The following is an 18,749-nucleotide window of genomic DNA, read 5'->3' as shown; positions in this document are numbered from 1 at the left end:
TGTGAAGGCCTAGGACATTACTGTATGCTGCTATAGACTTTATAAACACTGTACAACTAGGCTACACTAAATTTATAAAGAAAATAAAGCAATTGTACTAAGACATTATGACAACTACAACTCCAATAGGTGACAGTTATTTTTCAACTCCATTTTAATCTCTACCACTGTATCTTGGGCCTGTTGGGACTACCACTGTATCTTGGGTCTGTTGCTAACCAAAACATCATTATGTGGCAAATGAGTGTACAAAGACATACATTATCTACCCCCCAAAATGGGTGGGGTGGGGAAGCCATACTGTAGTTTCTTCAGTATATATTCTTCAATTAATATAACAAATCTCTCCTATGTCAGTATATACATATGGCAGTTTGGTATTCCATTATACCCCAATGTATCATAACTTAACCATCCATCAATTAGTGAGACATTCAGGTTGTTTCCATTTTTCTATTACCACCAGAAAAGCCACCATAACCACCCTTATCCATATGTATGCACAAGTCACTATTTCTGTAGCCCTAATTATTCTTAAAAATATACTAGGTAAAAGCATATAAATTTGGGGGAGGGGTTGCAGAGGGATTATTGCCAAAGACTGTACATACATACTTTTCTATTTAAAAAAAAAAACACCAACACATATTTATCAACTTGCCATACGTTTTCAGTGTTCTGTAATTTTAGAAGTTAAAATAAAATATGCCTAAGCATTGTCTGTATTAATTCCGAAGTATGTTTATACACATACAAAAAAATCATATAATGGTTGTTAACAATTTACCCCTCTAGGAAAGAGAGTGGGAGCAGTGACTTTCAGTTTTTAAACTTTTAAAACATTTGCAATTAGGATAACAAATTTTTCTACAGAAAACTTTTTAAAAAGCTTTTAAACAGAAAATCCAAAACTCAAAATAAGTTTTAATGAAAGATTTTCATTTAAACTCAGAGTGTTAAGGCAATAACCTCAAGAAAAACAATCAGGAATGTAAAGCAATGGCTCTCAGGGCTGCCATATACTAACTATGACCTTGACAGCAAATCGTACTACCTCTCTGAGCCTCAGTTTCTTCATCAAGAAAACAAAGAGAACAATCATTGCATCAAAGAGTTGTGAGAATTAAGATATTAATGCATATAACATGCTTAGAATAGTTACTAGCATGGAATAAGCACTTTTTAAGTTAGTATGTACATGTATTCATACATATGACAACACATGGTTATATAAAGACTGTACTTCATTAAATGTTTCATTACAGATAATTTGGATAGGACAGTTTCCAACACTGTCTTCTTTTTGTTCACGCATATGCACATGCACACTGTTTTTGAACCATTTAAAAGAGGTTTGCATACAAATATCTTTAACTCTTACTATTTCAGTATGCATTTCCTAAGAAAGATAATCTCTTATATAACCACAGTTCTAGTTTCAATTTCAGAAAATTTAACAGTGCTATAATAACCTACCATATCTATTCCAATTTTGTCAATGAATCCAATCATATCCTTTACCCTTCACAGCAATATTCCCCGCTTTGGTAAAGGATCTAGTCTGGGATCATATATTGAAGCTATTTTTATATCTCTTTAGTCTCCTTTAATCTGGGGCACATATTAACTAAACAGTATGTTTCCTGGGATCAAAATTAAATACATTCACATCTTTCTCTTCAAACCTAGATCTTGCTTCTTCAGATAAGAATGTGGCTGGGGCAGTGGCTTACGCCAGTAAGACCAACACTATGGGAGGCTGAAGTGGGAGGATCACTTGAGCCCAGGAGTTCAAGACTAGCCTGAGCAACATAATGAGACCCCCGTCTCCACAAAAAGAAAAATAAAAACAAATTAGCCCAGCAAGGTGGGACATGCCTGTAGTCCCACTTACTCAGGAGGCTGAGGTGGGAGGATCACTTGAGCCCAGGAGATCAAGGCTGCAGTGACCCATGATCACACCACTGCATTCCAACATGGACAAGAGAGTCAGACCCTGTGTCAAAAAAAAAAAAATAATAACAACACTTTTACAAATTTACATTATGGCAATACAAATATTAAATGCTACTGAGCCAAGTACTATGTTATTACATTTCTGGTCGGCACAGTGGCACACGCCTGTAATCCCAGCACTTTGGGAGTCTGAGGCAGGTGGATCACTGGAGATCAGGAGTTCGAGACCAGCCTGGCCAACATGGTGAAACCCCATCTCTACTAAAAACACAAAAATTAGCCAGGAGTGGTAGAGCATACCTGTAGTCCCAGCTACTCAGGAGGCTGAGGCAGGAGAACTGCTTGAACCCAGCAGGTGGAGGTTGCAGTGAGCCAAGATCGCACCACCACACTCCAGTCTGGGCGACAGAACGAGACTCTGTCTCAAAATAAATAAATTAATTAATTAAAAAGGATGACATTTCCTTCTCTACACATCTAATCTGCAACACTCCCCCACCCCCCAGGCTAAATGAAGATTAAGATTCCTATTCCAAGCCTCAAGGTGAAATAATCTTTCTTTTCTTAATATATGAGAATTTGACAACTGGAACCTGCACGCTTCTCTCAGCTCCATCATCAGTACCGCCCCATGATATAACTTCTCAGAAATCTTTACAGAAACAAATCAACATTTAATCTTCCTATTGAACGTGGAATCTCATCTTTCAGGCACCTGTTAAAGAAAAATTACTCAATTCCTTACTCAAAAACTAAAACTTGTACTTGCAAAAAAGAATACCTCAAATAATATACTGAGCAATTTGGACTACAAGGGCACAGATTACATATACCCTATGATCCTTCACTATACAGAAAAGTGGGGAAAAAACAGTAACCTAAACCAACAAGATTATGCTGACCAATCTCTACTAAAAACAATCTATTCTCCTCCCCTATTCTTATCAAAACAAAAACCCTAGTCAAGAAGAATTTATACTGAGAAGGCACTGGTATCCCAGGACTTTAGGAGTGTTTCTGTGAACCGACAGTTCAAATATGAATACAGTTCTTGCCTTCAAGGGCATTCCCAATCCTGTGGGGATGACAGACAAATATAACTAGTAAGATAGAGTATGTTAAAAGATACAGAAATTTAATTCCATGGTAATACAAAAAGCAGAGAAAGATTCTGAGCTGGACACTTAAGGAAGACTTTCTGGAAGACTCAAGCTTTTAATAACTGAACCAGCCAAATTTTGAGCTACTGAGACTAGAGGAACAGGAATGGCATGGTGGCAGAGTAAGACAAAAAAGCACGTTGGAGAGTATTTGAGAGACAGAAGGTAGGTCAGTGTGGCTACAAGAGATGAATTTGGTACACAGTGAAAACAGGTGACAAGCTGTTTGAAGCCCACCTGTAAAGAATCTGAAATGTTATGCTAAGGAGTTTGATCCTTGTTCTAGAGGCACTGGCAAGGCAACAGTTCCTGAACAAGGAAATGATCTGGATTTAGGAACTTAAAACCAAGGCAATAACTTGTCTTCTAATAAAACTGTACTATGGTTCCCTAAATTAAACAGGTGACAGAAACAAGAGGCAGTAAAAGATTTATGTAGTAAGAGATACACAAAGCTCTATGAAAAGGGACAAGGTTTGGCAGCCATACTGGAGAAAGAACTCGCAAATTTTTCAGAACTTGTTTTTCTCATTAAAATTCACATTTGCACTACAGTAATCCCCTGCCTTATCCTCAGTGAATATGTTCCAAGACCCCTGTGGATCCCCGAAACTACAAGTAGTACTGAAAACTATATATATAGTTTTTCCTCTACATATGTACCTATGATAAAGTTTTATTTATAAATTAGAAACAGTGAGAGATTAACAACTAATAACAAAATAGAACAAGCAACAATACACTGTAATGAAAGTCATATGAATGTGTGGTGTCTCTCTTTCTTGCTCTCTCTCTAGTACTTTTGGACGTTGGATAACTGAAACCTTGAAAAGCAGAAGACAAGGGGGAACTGCTGAACTAACTCTAGTAATAAGAGGCCTTATTTTTCATATAGATTTATACCAATTTAAGAAAACTCAAAACAAGAAGCAAGTTTGAATTTAAAACCTGGGCAACAGAACAAGTTCCTGTCTCTACAAAAAAAAGTTTCCAAACTAGCCAGGTGTGATGGCACACACCTGTAGTCCCAGCAACTGGGAGGCTGAGGCAGGAGGATTGCCGTAGCCCAGGAGTTCAGGGCTGCAGTGAGTTATAATCACCTAACTGTACTTCAGCCTGGGAAACACAGCAAGACTGTCTCAAAAAAAAAAAAAAAAAGATAAAAATAAATAAAATAAGTAACAAAAACTGGAGATTGATAACTTTTTATTTTAGACAAATGATTAGTGCTGCAACTCATAAAATCTCAACTTAAATACAAGTTTTCCAGTACACTATTACAGTGCAATTATATATAGAAAAAGTGACCTGGTATGAGTCCTAGTGAAAAAAAACCCTCACATGTAAGGACATTAAAGTGAACACAGAAAAACTCATCTAAATAATCATGAACATCGACAAACAGATCCTCAAAAATCAACCTGTAAATTAATTTTTCCTTGCCTCGAAACAGCAGAGAGTATCGTGGGGGGGGGGGGGGGGGGGGGGGCAGGAGGGGAGAAACAAACTTACCAAATGAAGTTTGTCCCAAGAACTTTTGCTACTAGGAGGTTTCACAAGGAAGTCTGCAAAAGAAAAATCAGTAATTTTATAATGACAAATATCCTAAGAATCAAGTTAAGCCACTTACATCTCCCAAGACCTTTCTCTACCAGTCATAATGCTATGACAATAAGATTCTTAAAAATTGGTGCAACATGGAGTATTTAGTCAACCACAGATTTTAGAATGTTTAATTGCACAGAACCAACCCAGTCAAGCCTTAGCATGCCTTCAGAAATTGCAGAATTGTACAGAACAGAGCTTTCCAAAACCCACGGATAGGCTTATTTAAGTTTCTCCTCAGTCAAACAAGCATCATTTCTGATGGCTTCTTGGGTAAATCATTGCCACTACAGGAACAGGTACTTTACAAAACTAAAAAGATCACAGACACTCTAGGCTTGAACTTAGTTTAAGGTGTTTTGTACACATAATTGGCTTCTATCAAGGGATCTGTCCTTTTAAGAAAAAGGGTAAGAAGAATATGGTAGAAAAACAAAGAATTGGCCAGGCACGGTAGCTCGCACCTGTAATCCCAGCACTTTGGGAGGCCAAGGCAGGCCGATCACTTGAGGTCAGGAGTTAGAGACCAGCCTGGTGAACAAGGCAAAACGCCATCTCTACTAAAAATACAAAAATTAGATGGGCGTGGTGGCATGCGCCTGTGATCCCAGCTATTCAGGAGGCTGAGGCAGGACAATCACTTGAACATGAGATGTGGAGGTTTCAGTGAGCCGAGATCGCACCACTGCACTCCAACCTGGGCCACAGAGCGAGACTCTGTCTCAAAAACACAAAACAAAAACAAATAATTCTTGTCACCACTAGGCAACAATCTGAACTTCACAAAATATCTAATCGACCTGGTTCCTTTGTGACAATTTCTCTAAAGTTGTGCAAACACGACTCGTCCATTTGAACTGTTAAAATGACACGAAGTCACATAAATGAGCAAGATTGCTCAGAATATTAAAACTCTGAAATTAAGAAGTCAAGGCCAGGTGGGGTGGCTCACACCTGTAATCCCAGAACTTTGGGAGGCCAAGGTGGGTGGATCACCTGAGGTCAAGAGTTCGAGCCCAGCCTGGCCAACACAGCAAAACCCCAGCTCTATTAAAAATACAAAAATTAGCTGGGTGTGGTGGGGCACACCTGTAGTTCCAGCTACTCAGGAGGCTGAGGCACAAGAATCACTCAAACCTGGGAGGTGGAGGTTGTGGTGAGCCGAGACTGCACCACTGCACTCCAGCCTGGGCGACAGTGCGAGATTCCGTCTCAAAAAAGAAAAAAAAAAAGTCAGTAAAATATGGTACATTATTAACTAAAAACCATAAAAGGAAAGGTAAATATGCAACAATAAAGTATCTTAACCATTTTACACATAATATTTTTGTCTCCCCAGTAACTTTTAAGTTTTATAACTCAGGCCATATTATTCACACACACCATATGACAATGAAAATAGCTACTCATAATTTGCAACTTCAAACATGAACTGTATTTAATATGAAGACCATTCTTGCTGTTAAGTTAGTTAAGTATTAAATACAACCTAGTACAGCAGGAGAGTTGGGGGATTTGTAAATCTGTAGAACCTTTTCCTGTAAGAGTGTAATTCTACCTGAGTATTTGCATGAAATACATACTATTATTTTCCTTTTTATTTTTCCTTTGTATTAGAGCAAGGACATTATATTTCTTTTCAAAAATTTTATCTGGCCAGGTACAATGACTCATACCTGTAACCCCAACATTTGGGAGGCTGAGGCAGGAGAATCACTGGAGCCAGGAGTTCAAGACCAGTCCAGGCAACATGCGGAGACCTCATGTCTACAAAAATTGAAAAAGCTGGGTGTAGCAATGCACACCTGTGGTCCCAGCTACTCAGGAGGCCGAGATGAGAGGATGGCTTGGGCCCGGGAGGTCAAGGCTGCAGTGAGCCATAATGGTGCCACTGCACTCCAGCCTGGCCAACAAAGTAAGACCCTAGGTTGTCTCAACAACAACAACAACAAACAAAATAATGGAAAAAAGGAAGCAGAGCAAGTTGTCAAAAATAACTGAAAAATTGTAAGGCCTATGGTAACTAGAAAAAGGATATCATCATTAAGAAATGAAGGGGAGAGTCCAACGAAGTTATCGAGCTATGATAAGCTGGCTTTAACAGTGACCTCTCAGGCAGATGTACATCCAACAGGTAAATCAGGGGAGAAATGGTTCAAGAGACAGGTCAAGTCGAAGGGCAAGAATGAACTGATGGTGCTAGATTTAATTCAGGAAAATCACTGTATCTGCTGTAAAAGTTACCTGACATGTTCTAAAAATTACACGATAAATTATTCTGTCAAAAAGATGAGACATCTTCTGTAATACAGAAGTGTTCGTGTGAAGTTTCCACAGGTGCTGATTAACTTCCAAGAGATGGATCAAACAACAAGTGAGAGTCAACAAAAAAAGGTTCGGGTACGTGGGTTCGGGTAGGTGGGCTTAATGCTGGCAAAGACTTCTTCCCAATAGCCACAATCAAACTCTGCTTGGTTAGAAACTAGTGTGTCATTGTGAAACACTGGGAGCAAAATTAAAAACTGCCCATGCCTCTTAGGACTATTTGTCAGATAAGGGCCATGTAGACAGGGTGTGGTGGCTCATGCCTATAATCTTAACACTCTGGGAGGCCAAGGTGGGAGGACTGCTTGAAGCCAGAAGTTTGAGACCAGCCTACACAACAAAGAAATACCCCCATCTCTACAAAATAAGATAAAATATAAATAAATAAATAAATAAAATTAAATCAATTTTTAAAAATTAGCCAGCCATGGGTGGCACACACTTGTAGTCACAGGTACTCAGGCGGCTGAGGCAGGAGGGTTACTTGAGCCCAGGAGTCCGAGGTTGCAATGAGCTATGATTACAATGCTGTACTCCCAGCCTGGGTGACATTGAGACCCTGTCTCTTTTAAATTTAAGACACACACACACACGACTTATTTGAAAGAAAGAAAAAAAAGGGCCAAGTAGAGGTGAGTCTGAAAGAAGCTCTCTGGTACCATAAGATCTCCCACGATACCAGTCATATATCTACCTCAAGGAATAAGAGTAGTTATGTTTGGGTAACCTTGAACATTCACGTATATGTAGAGGTAGTAGAATGTAATGTGGTTACGTTAAATCTAAGCAATTACCTAAAATGTAGTAAAGGATGCTTAAACCCATTAAGCACTAATGAACAGACAAACAGGGAAGAGGGGTGGGCAGGGTTCTTAGGTTCCATCTCCAAGATGGGTATAAATAAATACACCTTTCTGGAAGTTACCTGAAATAAGAGGGTAAAACTTTTACCATCACATATTGGTACACATATTGTCCCACATGGATAGGATTTTCTCCATTGTAAAAGATAACCCTAAAGGGAGTAAAAATATACTAAATTATTAAATACTACAGTATTGGATACCATCATGCAGCTTTCACTGGAGAGGGAGACCTAACAATATACTCTAAGTCCCTTTCTGTAAAATAATGAGGTAATGACTAAAAGGAAGGGCACAGAGGTCCTAAGAAGGCCAAAAAGGAATGGACATATTTAGCACCTACAGAGAACTGTTTATGTGACCATCGGTGTGCCACCTAGCACATCAGCTTCAACAAGGGCAAAGAGACACACCAATTTGTACCATTTACATAATAAAAGAACCCAGCTACAAAAACTAGTAAGTCTGAACCAAATTCATGAGGAAAAACTAAGAGGCTCTGGCCAGGCCTCCTAAAATGTTGAGGGGGACTAGGGACTAAAGCAGCACTTTTTTGGCTGAGATACAGGTTAACTTGAAAAACACAGTAGAATACTTTCTACATAGTCCTGTCTTACTTTTCAAATGAAGGATAATTAAGAGTCAAAACCTTAAGAAGGCAACACTGAATAATTTTAAAACAATCTTCACTTTCATTGATGTTAAAATAGATTTTTTTACACATGCATTTAATATTAAGAAACAGATCCAGAGAAAAATTTGAGTATACAGGCAATATTTTAAAAATTCAAGAGGTGCAAAATTTTAAGTAGATTTACAACTGCCACGATTTTAGGTCATTTTTTTCAGCTTGTTAGTGTTTCCTTTCTTATGTCTATTAACGTTTCACATATCAGAAACTAGAATTCTGTAGCATGTTAGGTAAGACCATTCTATGGTGGGAAGATAAATTAATCATGAGCATTAATCAAAACCCACTGTGTAAAACTATTATAGCTTAGTCTTACTCCCTGCTCAAGTTTTCTAAAACCTTCGTTACCGAGGTCAACTATAAATGAAAATAGACAAAAGAGAGTTAAAAGCATGGCTACATTCAGCTACTGTGGTAAGTGGTGGATGTTCATTCAACATGTTTTCCTGAGCGATAGGCACTATTCTAGGAACTAGAAATACAGCAATGAACAAAACAAAGTTTCTACCCTTACACAATTGCCATTCCAGTGTCAGTTGTGATATCCTCACAGGGCTCAATGCTCCTAGTGTGACTTTTCCCCTATTGATGACCATGCACTGAAAAAGATAAAACAAATGGTAAATATAAAATTCTGTCACTGTCCTGGTTCAATGAGACCTCCAAGTAATTAAAAAAAAAAAAAAAAAAAACCAAAAACCAGAAGCTATGTGTCTTTTCCATCTCCTTGGAAACATTAAGGTCTGGGAGTTCTCAGGGTTCCAGATGCAACTTCATGATCAGTGTACTGCATTTCTCTGCCAGCTGTGGGGCACAGATAAGCAGCTAAAGTATTATCTTTCCTAAGCAAGAAACAACCATCTTCTCCCCAGGGGGAAGAAAATCTAGGAAGTTGTCAGAATCCAAGCTGAACTCCAAGTGATAATCATTTCTGTATCAAAAAACCTGTACTCAAGGCAGGTAGATGGCTTCAGCCTAGGAGTTCGAGACCAACCTCGGCAACATGATAAAACCATCATCTCTACAAAAAACCCACAAAAATTAGCTGGGCGTGGTGGCACATGCCTGTAGACCCAGCTACTAGAAGGCCAGAAGGCTGAGGTGGGAGGATTACTTGAGCCCAGGAGGCAGAGGTTGCAGTGAACCATCATTGAGCCACTACACGACACTCCACTTGATAGAGTAAGACTCTGTCTCAAAAAAAAAAAAAAAAAAAGCAACCTTTACTGGTAATAAATCACTTGAGCCAGCAACACTTAAGATAATTCCCACTCTTAACAAGTGAAAACTCTTTTAATAATGACCAAAAGATCAATCATATATAATTATGTAACTACACACAAGGTACAGAGTATGTTGTTTATTCTTTTACATAAATTGACCTTTTTAATGTGGGAAAGGTTCTAAATACATTCTTCAAAAGAAGTTCTGCAACAGACAGAATCAAACAGTAGGTTAGTGATTAATGCTTAAAAATCACTCATCTTCATTTATAGGCTTTTCCAGATGGAAACCCCAAAATGTGAGAAAGCAAAAGCAAAGTAATTACACACTAACATTTTTAGACATTAGGCTGGTCGCATTTCACATGCACCTTATTGTTTTACACATCTCAACAGGGAAGAGGAAGCAGCCCTGATCATGTTCTCAGAAAAGACTAACTGCGAGTAAACCAACCTTAATACATTTCATTGGTTCCCTTTTAAATAACTTATTTCATAAGCATTTTCCTTTTAAACTTAACCCTTATACAAGAGATAGGGGGTAGAGGAATATCAGCCATATATAATATCTTTAGCACCAGAAGAGATTAAAACCAAAGATCACATGAAATCTGCTTAAAAGGGTAAACATTAAATTTAAGAATGAATATAAAATTATATGTTCTGATTTGCTCTTTATACTCCCTTCTACATGCAGAACACATTCACTTTATACTTTTTTTCTTTTTCTTGAGACGGAGCCTTGCTCTGTCACCCAGGCTGGAGTGCAGTGGCACAATCTCGGCTCACTGCAACCTCCGCCTCCTGGGTTCCAGCAATTCTCCTGCCTCAGCCTCCCGAGTAGCTGAGATTACAAGTGCACGCCACCATGCCCAGCTAATTTTTGTATTTTCAGTAGAGATGGGGTTTCATCATGTTGGCCAGGATGGTCTCGATCTCCTGACCTCAAGATCCACCTGCCTTGGCCTCCCAAAGTGCTAGGATTACAGGCGTAAGCCACCGCACCTGGCCCACTTTATACTTTTAACTCAGATATACTCAGATATATCATTAACATGATTGTAAGGAAGTTCTTTAAGTAATCTATAAAGCTATTTTCTGAATCTGTGTCCTCTATGAAACATCACACGGTAGGCATTATTTTACTATAGAACTTAAGAGTTTAAAATCTAATTTTATAAGGCAGCATTCAGGTTCACCATCTGAAAGAAATGTTCCCAGTCAGGCACCATGGCTCATGCCTATAAACCTAGCACTTTGGGACGCTGACATGGGCAGATCACGAGGTGAGGAGTTTGAGACCGGCCTGACCAACATTGTGAAACCCCATCTCTACTAAAAATACAAAAACTACCTGGGCATGGTAGTGTGCATCTATAATCCCAGCTACTCAGGAGACTGAGGCAGCAGAATTGCTTGAACCCAGGAAGCAGAGGTTGCAGTGAGCTGAGATCACGCCACCACACTCCAGCCTGGGCGACAGAGCGAGAAAAAAAGAAAAGAAAAAAAGAAGAAAAAAATGTTCCCTATCTCCTAAGGGGGGAAAAAAAACCCTTATAATTTCACGGAAAACAAAAGGCATACTTAAGTCCAGGTTGTTCAGAAATCATAGAAAATCCAGGCATTCAAGCATTAGAAATTAACTGAATTAAAAGCCATGCAGAATCATTTTATCCAAGTGCCAGAGGTAGTTCAATATTTATAATTGCTTTGGAAAGATCAGAAAGACTAGCTCCAGCCTCGGAAAAGGGTTTCCTAACTTTGGTTCCTTTGACTCTTTCCAAGGTCTACCTTTGGGAATTTAACAGAAGGCAAATTCTTGCACACCCATTCATGTCTTGCTTCTTGCTCTCAGTTAACCTCTGGTGAAGAGGAAAGTAACTACAATTCTTCCTGTTCTCCCCAACACCTCGCCCCAAATCAGTGTCTTCAACAGCAATGCCTAAATCAAATAGAAATAAAAGATATTCTAGAAATTCATACTTCCTTATGGAAACTTAAATTTTCCTAATTATAATCTTGTAATGACTTCTGCCGCTCTTAAACATACATAATTATATCTTAAATAACATTAGATCAACGACTCTCCCTCCTACCCCATACCAGTCAAAGAATAAAATCTCAATTTCATTTTCTTGGACAAAAAGACCCAAAATAATCAATCTCCACGAAGAGAAGTAGTTTTAAAAACAGGTTCTCAAGAAGTTTTTAATAAGGTTTAAATTAAGAGCTCCTATTTTTATGTACTCAATAGAAAACTAATCCATGAGATAGGCAGCAAAGACCAGAAATGTGGAGTGTGTGCGTGTGTTTTGTTTTTTGTGGGTGTGTGTGGGTGTGGGTGTGTGAGTATGTTTGGGGTGGTGTGGGCGGACAGAGTCTCACTTTATTGCCCAGGCTGGAGTGCAGTAGCATGATCTTGGCTCACTGCAACCTCGCCTCCTGGGTTCCAGTGATTCTCCTGCCTCAGCCTCCTGAGTAGCTGGGACTATAAGCGCCTGCCACCACACTGGGCTAATTTTTGTACTTTTAGTACAGATGGGGTGTTTCACCATGTTGGCCAGGCTGGTCGCAAACTCCTGACCTCAGGTGATCTGCCCGCCTTGGCCTCCCAAAGTGCTGGGATTACAAGCATGAGCCACCACACCCGGCCTCTCTCTCTCTCTCTCTCTCTCTCTCTCTCTGTGTGTGTGTGTGTGTGTGTGTGTGTGTGTGTGTGTGTGTGTGTTTTAAAGACAGGGTCTCACTGTCACCCAGGCTAGAGTGCAATGGCATGATCATGGCTCACTGCAGCATCAACCTTTCGGGCTCAAGCAATCCTCCCTCTTCAGCCTCCTGAGTTGCTGGGACTACAGACACATGCCACCATGCCCAGCTCATTTTTACTGTTGTGGTTTTTTGTAGAGATGGAGTCTCATTGGTCTCCAACTCCTAGGCTCAAGCAATCCTCCCGCCTCAGCCTCCCAAAGTATTGGAATTACAGGCATGAGTCATAGCACCCGGCAGGGTTTTTTGGTTTGTTTTTTTTTTCTTTTCTTTCTTTTTTTCTAGACAACACTGGGCAGATTTCATGATAAAAACATATCAATATCTTTTTGAAAGGTGCAAAATTTGCACTGCTTATTCTAATATGCTTTGTTTCTAGATCTTACCATAAAAACACAGATCTCTAAACCTCATCCTTTTTATATTATCCCTCTCCCTTCACATGTGTCTTAAAGGTTTATTTTCTAGGAAGACAACTTAATTTGAAGGCTAGCTTGCCATCAGAACTCAAGAGTATGCCCATGTATAAATAAGCATGCCCTTCCTGTTTTGTGTAGGTATTTGAGATACTAAACAAATTCTAGAAGACATTTGGAAGTAAACGAAACTCAAAAAATAACTATCAGTATCCCAAACCTAGCTAACCTGCATAATGCTTATCAGTATAAGAATGTTTTATTTTGAATGTTAATGAATGTTAATGTTATTGTCTCCCCATCTGTAAACAAAAAGATTCTTAAAAGTTCTGGCTCCTGCCACACAGTTTTATGCAGAATAACAGGCATCAAAAATCGACAAGGACCAGAAAGCTGAATGAAAATGCAGACCCATCCTTTAAGCATACAACTTAACAATAAAAAGAAATTTGAATTTTTAACTGCTGTCATCACAATTGAAAACTGTCCAACTCTAGCTAGCCAAGAGGTACATTCAAAGAGACAAAATTCAAATAGTAGAGGCTATGTGAAATGAAAATAATCCCCTCTTCTATTGGCCTAGTTAAAATTTGTATTCTGGCAATTAGGTAGGGGGCTACTCATATTTTTGAAAGCATGCCAATAAAAACCCCAACAACCTCCAATAATCACGCACCACAATGCAGGCTCTGTTTAAATGATGAGCTCAAATACCTACTCTTTCAAAGCAATTCTCAGATTACTAAATGGCCAAAAGACCAGAAACTGTCTTGACCTGAACACCATCTTCAATTCAACATATCCCCAGAAAAGATCTACCTTGTTAAAATTAGTAATATTTATCTCATGTAAACTAGAGGAATACATGTGACTGCCATCCAAATACACACAGTAAGAAAATGAACTTTTTCAGCTAAAGCCAAACAGTAGAATTCATCAACATGCTTTACTTAAGGAAGGCAAAAGTACCAAGTTAAATCAGAGCTAACAAGTAGTAAAAGGAATTTCTCCCCGTATACTTTTAAGTAACTGCATTTAAATCAATGACTCATAAAAATGCAGACAGACCAAACCCTGAATTTAAAAAATTCTCACATTATCATTTTACTTAACTCCAGAAAACTGGGAGGCAGGGTTGTTTGTTTGTTTGTTTTAAAAAAAAGCATACTGGCTAAATTACTTTTCTCATAAGAGGAAAAACTTTCTCAAACATACAGCCTAATAGAAACCTATCCTCATACATTATGGAGTATATTATTATATATTGTTTATACATCAAAAACGTAAGCACTATACAATTCAGCATTTTAAAAAACCAATCCACACCGACAAGGAATTGGAATTCTCAAGTTGCCAACAAGCCTGTGAATTAAGAATAATATTACATTTCCAAAGTCAATCTGAGCTACTTATTTTTCTTGCATTTTCCAACATAAAAATAATTTGTCAAAGGAGCTAATGTCCGAAAGAGGAGAAAGAAATAATATGTTTATCCAATCTCTCTGGTAAAATCAGACCTGTAATTGGATAACGGATTCTGTACTACCATTGTGTTTAGTTAAAACATGTATATATGTTAAAATATTGGAAACGTAAGAACCTTGGGAAGAACTTACACTTTTTCTTTTCTAATGATTTACATCTTCAACAGTTTCCTTACATCTAATCTAAACCCTATATTCTAAAGCATATAGTTATTTTTTCAATGGGAGTACTCTATTACCAGTGTTTCCATGCTGAGGTATATATTATCATTGGTGATATCTGAGATTAAACAGAACATAAACAAGGATCTTTTTAAAAACTATATTTGGGCTAATGAGCATTTTTAAATTTTTACCTTTTATTCAATCTGAGATGCCATCAAATTCAGGACAAACTTAATTTACATACCGCTAGGAAAAAAAAAAACTTTTCCAATTCAACTATAACATGCCATTGTCTTTAAGATGCACTCCCATTAGATATACAGATACTGCAAAAAAATATGCAGGTAGTACATTAATGAAAGGTTTGAATGATACTGCCCTAATACTAATACAAATTCTTTATATACAGAAACTGCTACAAAAATCATTTCCTCAGGATTCTTTGTTCCCTCATTTTTCTTCATAAGACATTTTTCCAATCCATTCACAGTCTGAAACCATTCATGAACAGGCTTGACCTGGCGCACACGCAACAGGATCAGTCCTTCCCACAGAAATGATAAGCCTTTCTCTCGAGTCCTCAGCTACTAGCAGAGAGCTTCCCAAAATATTCCTCGACCCTGACTGCTATTGCTAGCACAGGACCACAGATGACCAGATCACCTCTGGGTTGTCAATGTAGCACCTTTACCTCTATCCTAAACAGAATCCATCATCTGCCTCCCTCTCCTCTCTCTCCTCTCCCCACCACAGCTCCTCAATACTCCTTTGGGAATCACAGTTGTTCTAGGTATTCCAGTCTAGAAACCATTTGACTCTATTTCCAATGACAAAAGCTGACACCAATTTTCACTGCTTTCTTTGAAATGCCTAATTCTCATCTTTCCATTGCATGTTATCAGTATCACCGCCACTTGTTCTATCAAATTGACTGGCAAATATTTGCTTAAATTTAATTAGTGTGGGGAAAAGAGAGGTCAGCCTGTTACTGTGTTTACATAGGAAGAAGTTAATTTAAGAGACTCCATTTGGCTCTGTATTTGAGATGCTGTTAATCTATGACTCTGCCCCCAATCTTGTCCTTGCAAGAGACATCGCTGTGGTAATTAAGGTTTAAAAGATTTTGGGCTGTAAGGAATGTGCTTTGTTAAACAAGTGCCTAAAGGCTGCTGGTGGTTAAAGGCCATCACCATTCTCTTAAATCTCAGTAAAAGAAAAACATCTGTCTCCTGCCCGTCCCTGGGAAATGGAACATCTCCGTGTATCTGTATGTCTTACTGCTGATTTACTCCCTTATCTTTTGAGCAATAAATACTGAGGGAACTCAGAGACCGGTGCCAGCGTGGGTCCTCTGTAAGCACAGCACTGGTCCCCTGGGCCCCGCTTTTCTTTCTCTATACTTTGTCTCTGTGTCTTATTTCTTTTCTCAAGTCTCTCGTTCCACCTAACGAGAAGCACCCACAGGTGTGGAGGGGCAGGCCACCCCTTCAATTAGACCTTGATTACTTTAGACACACACAAACATATACATACACACACAAGTTTTACAATTGACTTTGTAACAGAACTACTCTGGTCAAATCTTTTAACACTCCCTGTAGTAGTCCTTCAATAGAAGTTTTCCTAAAATTTCTCTCCAAATAATAAACCCTCTGACATTCTATTTCCAAATTAAACAAGTTGAGACTGCTTTAAAAATTTTTTCATGCATGAATGTTTTTTAACTATTATCTTTGCCTGATTCCCTCATCCCACTTTATACACCTGGATAAGGCCCATGTGTCCTTCAATTCTTGGCTTGAAAATTTCCCCCCTCCCCGCACCCCATTTTAAAGACAGGAGTCTCACTCTGTTGCCCAGGCTGGAATGCAATGGCAGGATCACAGCTTACTGCAGGCTCAGGCTCCTAGACTCAAGCAATCCTACTGTCTCAGCCTCCCAAGTAGCTGGGACCACAGACATACGCCACCATGCTCGGCTACATTTTTTTTTTTTTTTTTTTAAGTTTTTGTAGAGACAGGGATCTTGCTTTACCCAGGCTGGTGTCGAACTCCTAGCTTCAAGCTATCCGCCCACCTTGGCCTCCCTAAGTGTTGAGATTACAGATGTAAGCCACCGCACCTGGCCACCTTAAAAGTATTTTTACTGCAAAAGCTTCCCTGCAGAGTTCACTGTGCCATTTCAATATAGTTATTTTGATTTATAACACTTACTACATGTCATTATAATTATTTACATATCTAGGCTGGGCGCAGTGACTCACAACTGTAATTCCAGCACTTCAGGAGGGCAAGGCAGGAGAACGGCTGGAGCCTAGGAGCTCAAGACCAGCCTGGGCAACATGGCAAAATCCCACCTCTACGAAAAATTCGCCAGGCCTCATGGAGCTTGCCTGTGGTCCCAGCTACTTAGAAGGCTGAGGCTAGAGAATCACCCGCGTCCAGGAGGTTGAGGGTGCAGTGAGTGGTGATCATCCTTCTGTACTCCAGCCTGGGCGACAGAGGAGACCCTGTCTAAAAAATAATATTTAAACAATTCATTTCCAGAAATAAAATATGGATATTGTATTTACTTTGATTATGGAGAAATCTGCTATTATAAATCACACACAGCAGCAATTTCAGCAATGAACCTATTTATATAGTTCATTCATTGTAACTGATGACTGAAATGATATCTATTTAGCAAATATAAAAGTAAACATTTCTAAAAATAAGAAAAACTTAAATCAGAAATACATCAATTGAAAATAGCAGTTCTAATGAGTTTATATGTTCTGTGATCTCAGAGTTTGCAAAGATCTACTGCAAATAAAGTTTTATCACAATAAAAAGTCACTAATCAAGTGGCTAACATACAACATTAAAGACAACTGAGCAAAGTAGCTTGCAAAACTTTAAAATGTAACAGAAGAAAAAGAATGACACCTAATTTCCAAAAGTCATGCTGCCTCTGCATGCCAAGCTACATGTGTCCTGAGGATAACAGAATTTGTTTGGAAGTCCACAAATACTATCCTCTTCCAACTCAATTTGATCTCTACTTCCTGTTTTCTTGTGGGGGTAGGAAGAAAAGACAAAAGTAAAAGTCTGACTTTTCCCCCTACTATTATCAAAAACAGGACTTCAAGTAAGGATACTCAATCTAGAATAAAACATCACAAAATTAACATGTAAGTCAGAAAGAAGTAAAAGTTAGTGCTCCCCTAAGACAATGACAAGTTCTTGGGGTAGACAAGAGTAGTGGAGATAAGTATTAGATCGGTGCAAACGTAATAGTAGTTTTTGCCATCACTTTTAATGGCAAAAACCACAATTACTTTTGCACCAATCTAAAATATATTAAGATCTCAAAAGGAACCATCAAACACTGTTCTCGCTCTTCTGGACTCTAAGACCCCTCTAGCTCTTGCTTTAAGTTGTCCACGTGGAGGCCGGAAGCGGTGGCTCACGCCTGTAATTCCACCACTTTGGGAGGCCAAGGCGGGGAGGATCACCTGAGCTCACAAGTTCAAGACCAGCCTGGGCAACATGGCAAAATCCTGTCTCTACAAAAAAAAAAACCAAAAAAATCAGCCAGGCATGGTGGTGCATACCTGTAGTCCCAGCTACTTGGGCAGCTGAGATGGGAGAATAGCATAAGCCCGGGAGGCAGAGTTTGCAATGAGCCATGATTGCGCTACTACACGCCAGCCTGGGCAATCGAGCCAGACCTTGTCTCAAGAAAAAAATAAAATAAAAAAGTTGTGCACATGAAGGAGGTGGTGTTGGGTGTGGGGGGTTGGGAGTGGGGAAGGGTAAACAAAATGCCTAAACTAAAAGTCTATCATGTTCTAAGGCTATAAGAGCCTCATTTTGCTATATAAGACGTAGCAAAATAATCATTTAAGTCACAGGATACAGATTCAAAGTAGAAGATCTGGAATAGTCATAACACACTAATTCCTTCCTTCCCTGACAAGCTCACCTTACCCAACACAATTCCTCCAAAAACTAGCTAAAATTTCTATGAACTTATAAACTTACATACTAAAAGAGTGGCAAACGTAGACAAGAAAAATACACACATTATGTGGACCAAGGTGTCACAGAAGGG

At 38.9% G+C, this 18,749-nt stretch overlaps 1 protein-coding gene across 7 annotated transcripts in view; it reads right to left on the bottom strand.

Moving 5' to 3' along the window:
- The window catches only part of MTMR3 (myotubularin related protein 3), a 147,747-nt gene that overhangs the window by 68,839 nt on the left and 60,159 nt on the right, over window positions 1–18,749 (bottom strand). For 4 of the 7 annotated variants that reach the window (XM_023190743.3, XM_023190742.3, XM_023190740.3 and 1 more), the window contains exon 2: window positions 4,629–4,681. Coding sequence is in view for 2 of the 7 variants with exons in the window: in XM_023190737.1 (XP_023046505.1) it covers window positions 4,629–4,681; window positions 9,115–9,199; window positions 17,011–17,037 (165 nt within the window). In the remaining 5 variants the exon portion in view is untranslated. Of the gene's footprint in view, window positions 1–4,628; window positions 4,682–9,114; window positions 9,200–17,010; window positions 17,053–18,749 lie in introns of those variants that run through there. The other 3 variants (XM_023190739.1, XM_023190741.1, XM_023190737.1) reach the window with 2 other exon arrangements.

The sequence above is a fragment of the Piliocolobus tephrosceles genome, chromosome 19 (genome assembly GCF_002776525.5).
Source record: "Piliocolobus tephrosceles isolate RC106 chromosome 19, ASM277652v3, whole genome shotgun sequence".
Taxonomy (NCBI): Eukaryota; Metazoa; Chordata; class Mammalia; order Primates; family Cercopithecidae; genus Piliocolobus; species Piliocolobus tephrosceles.
This window is presented reverse-complemented; position numbering and strand designations above follow the sequence as displayed.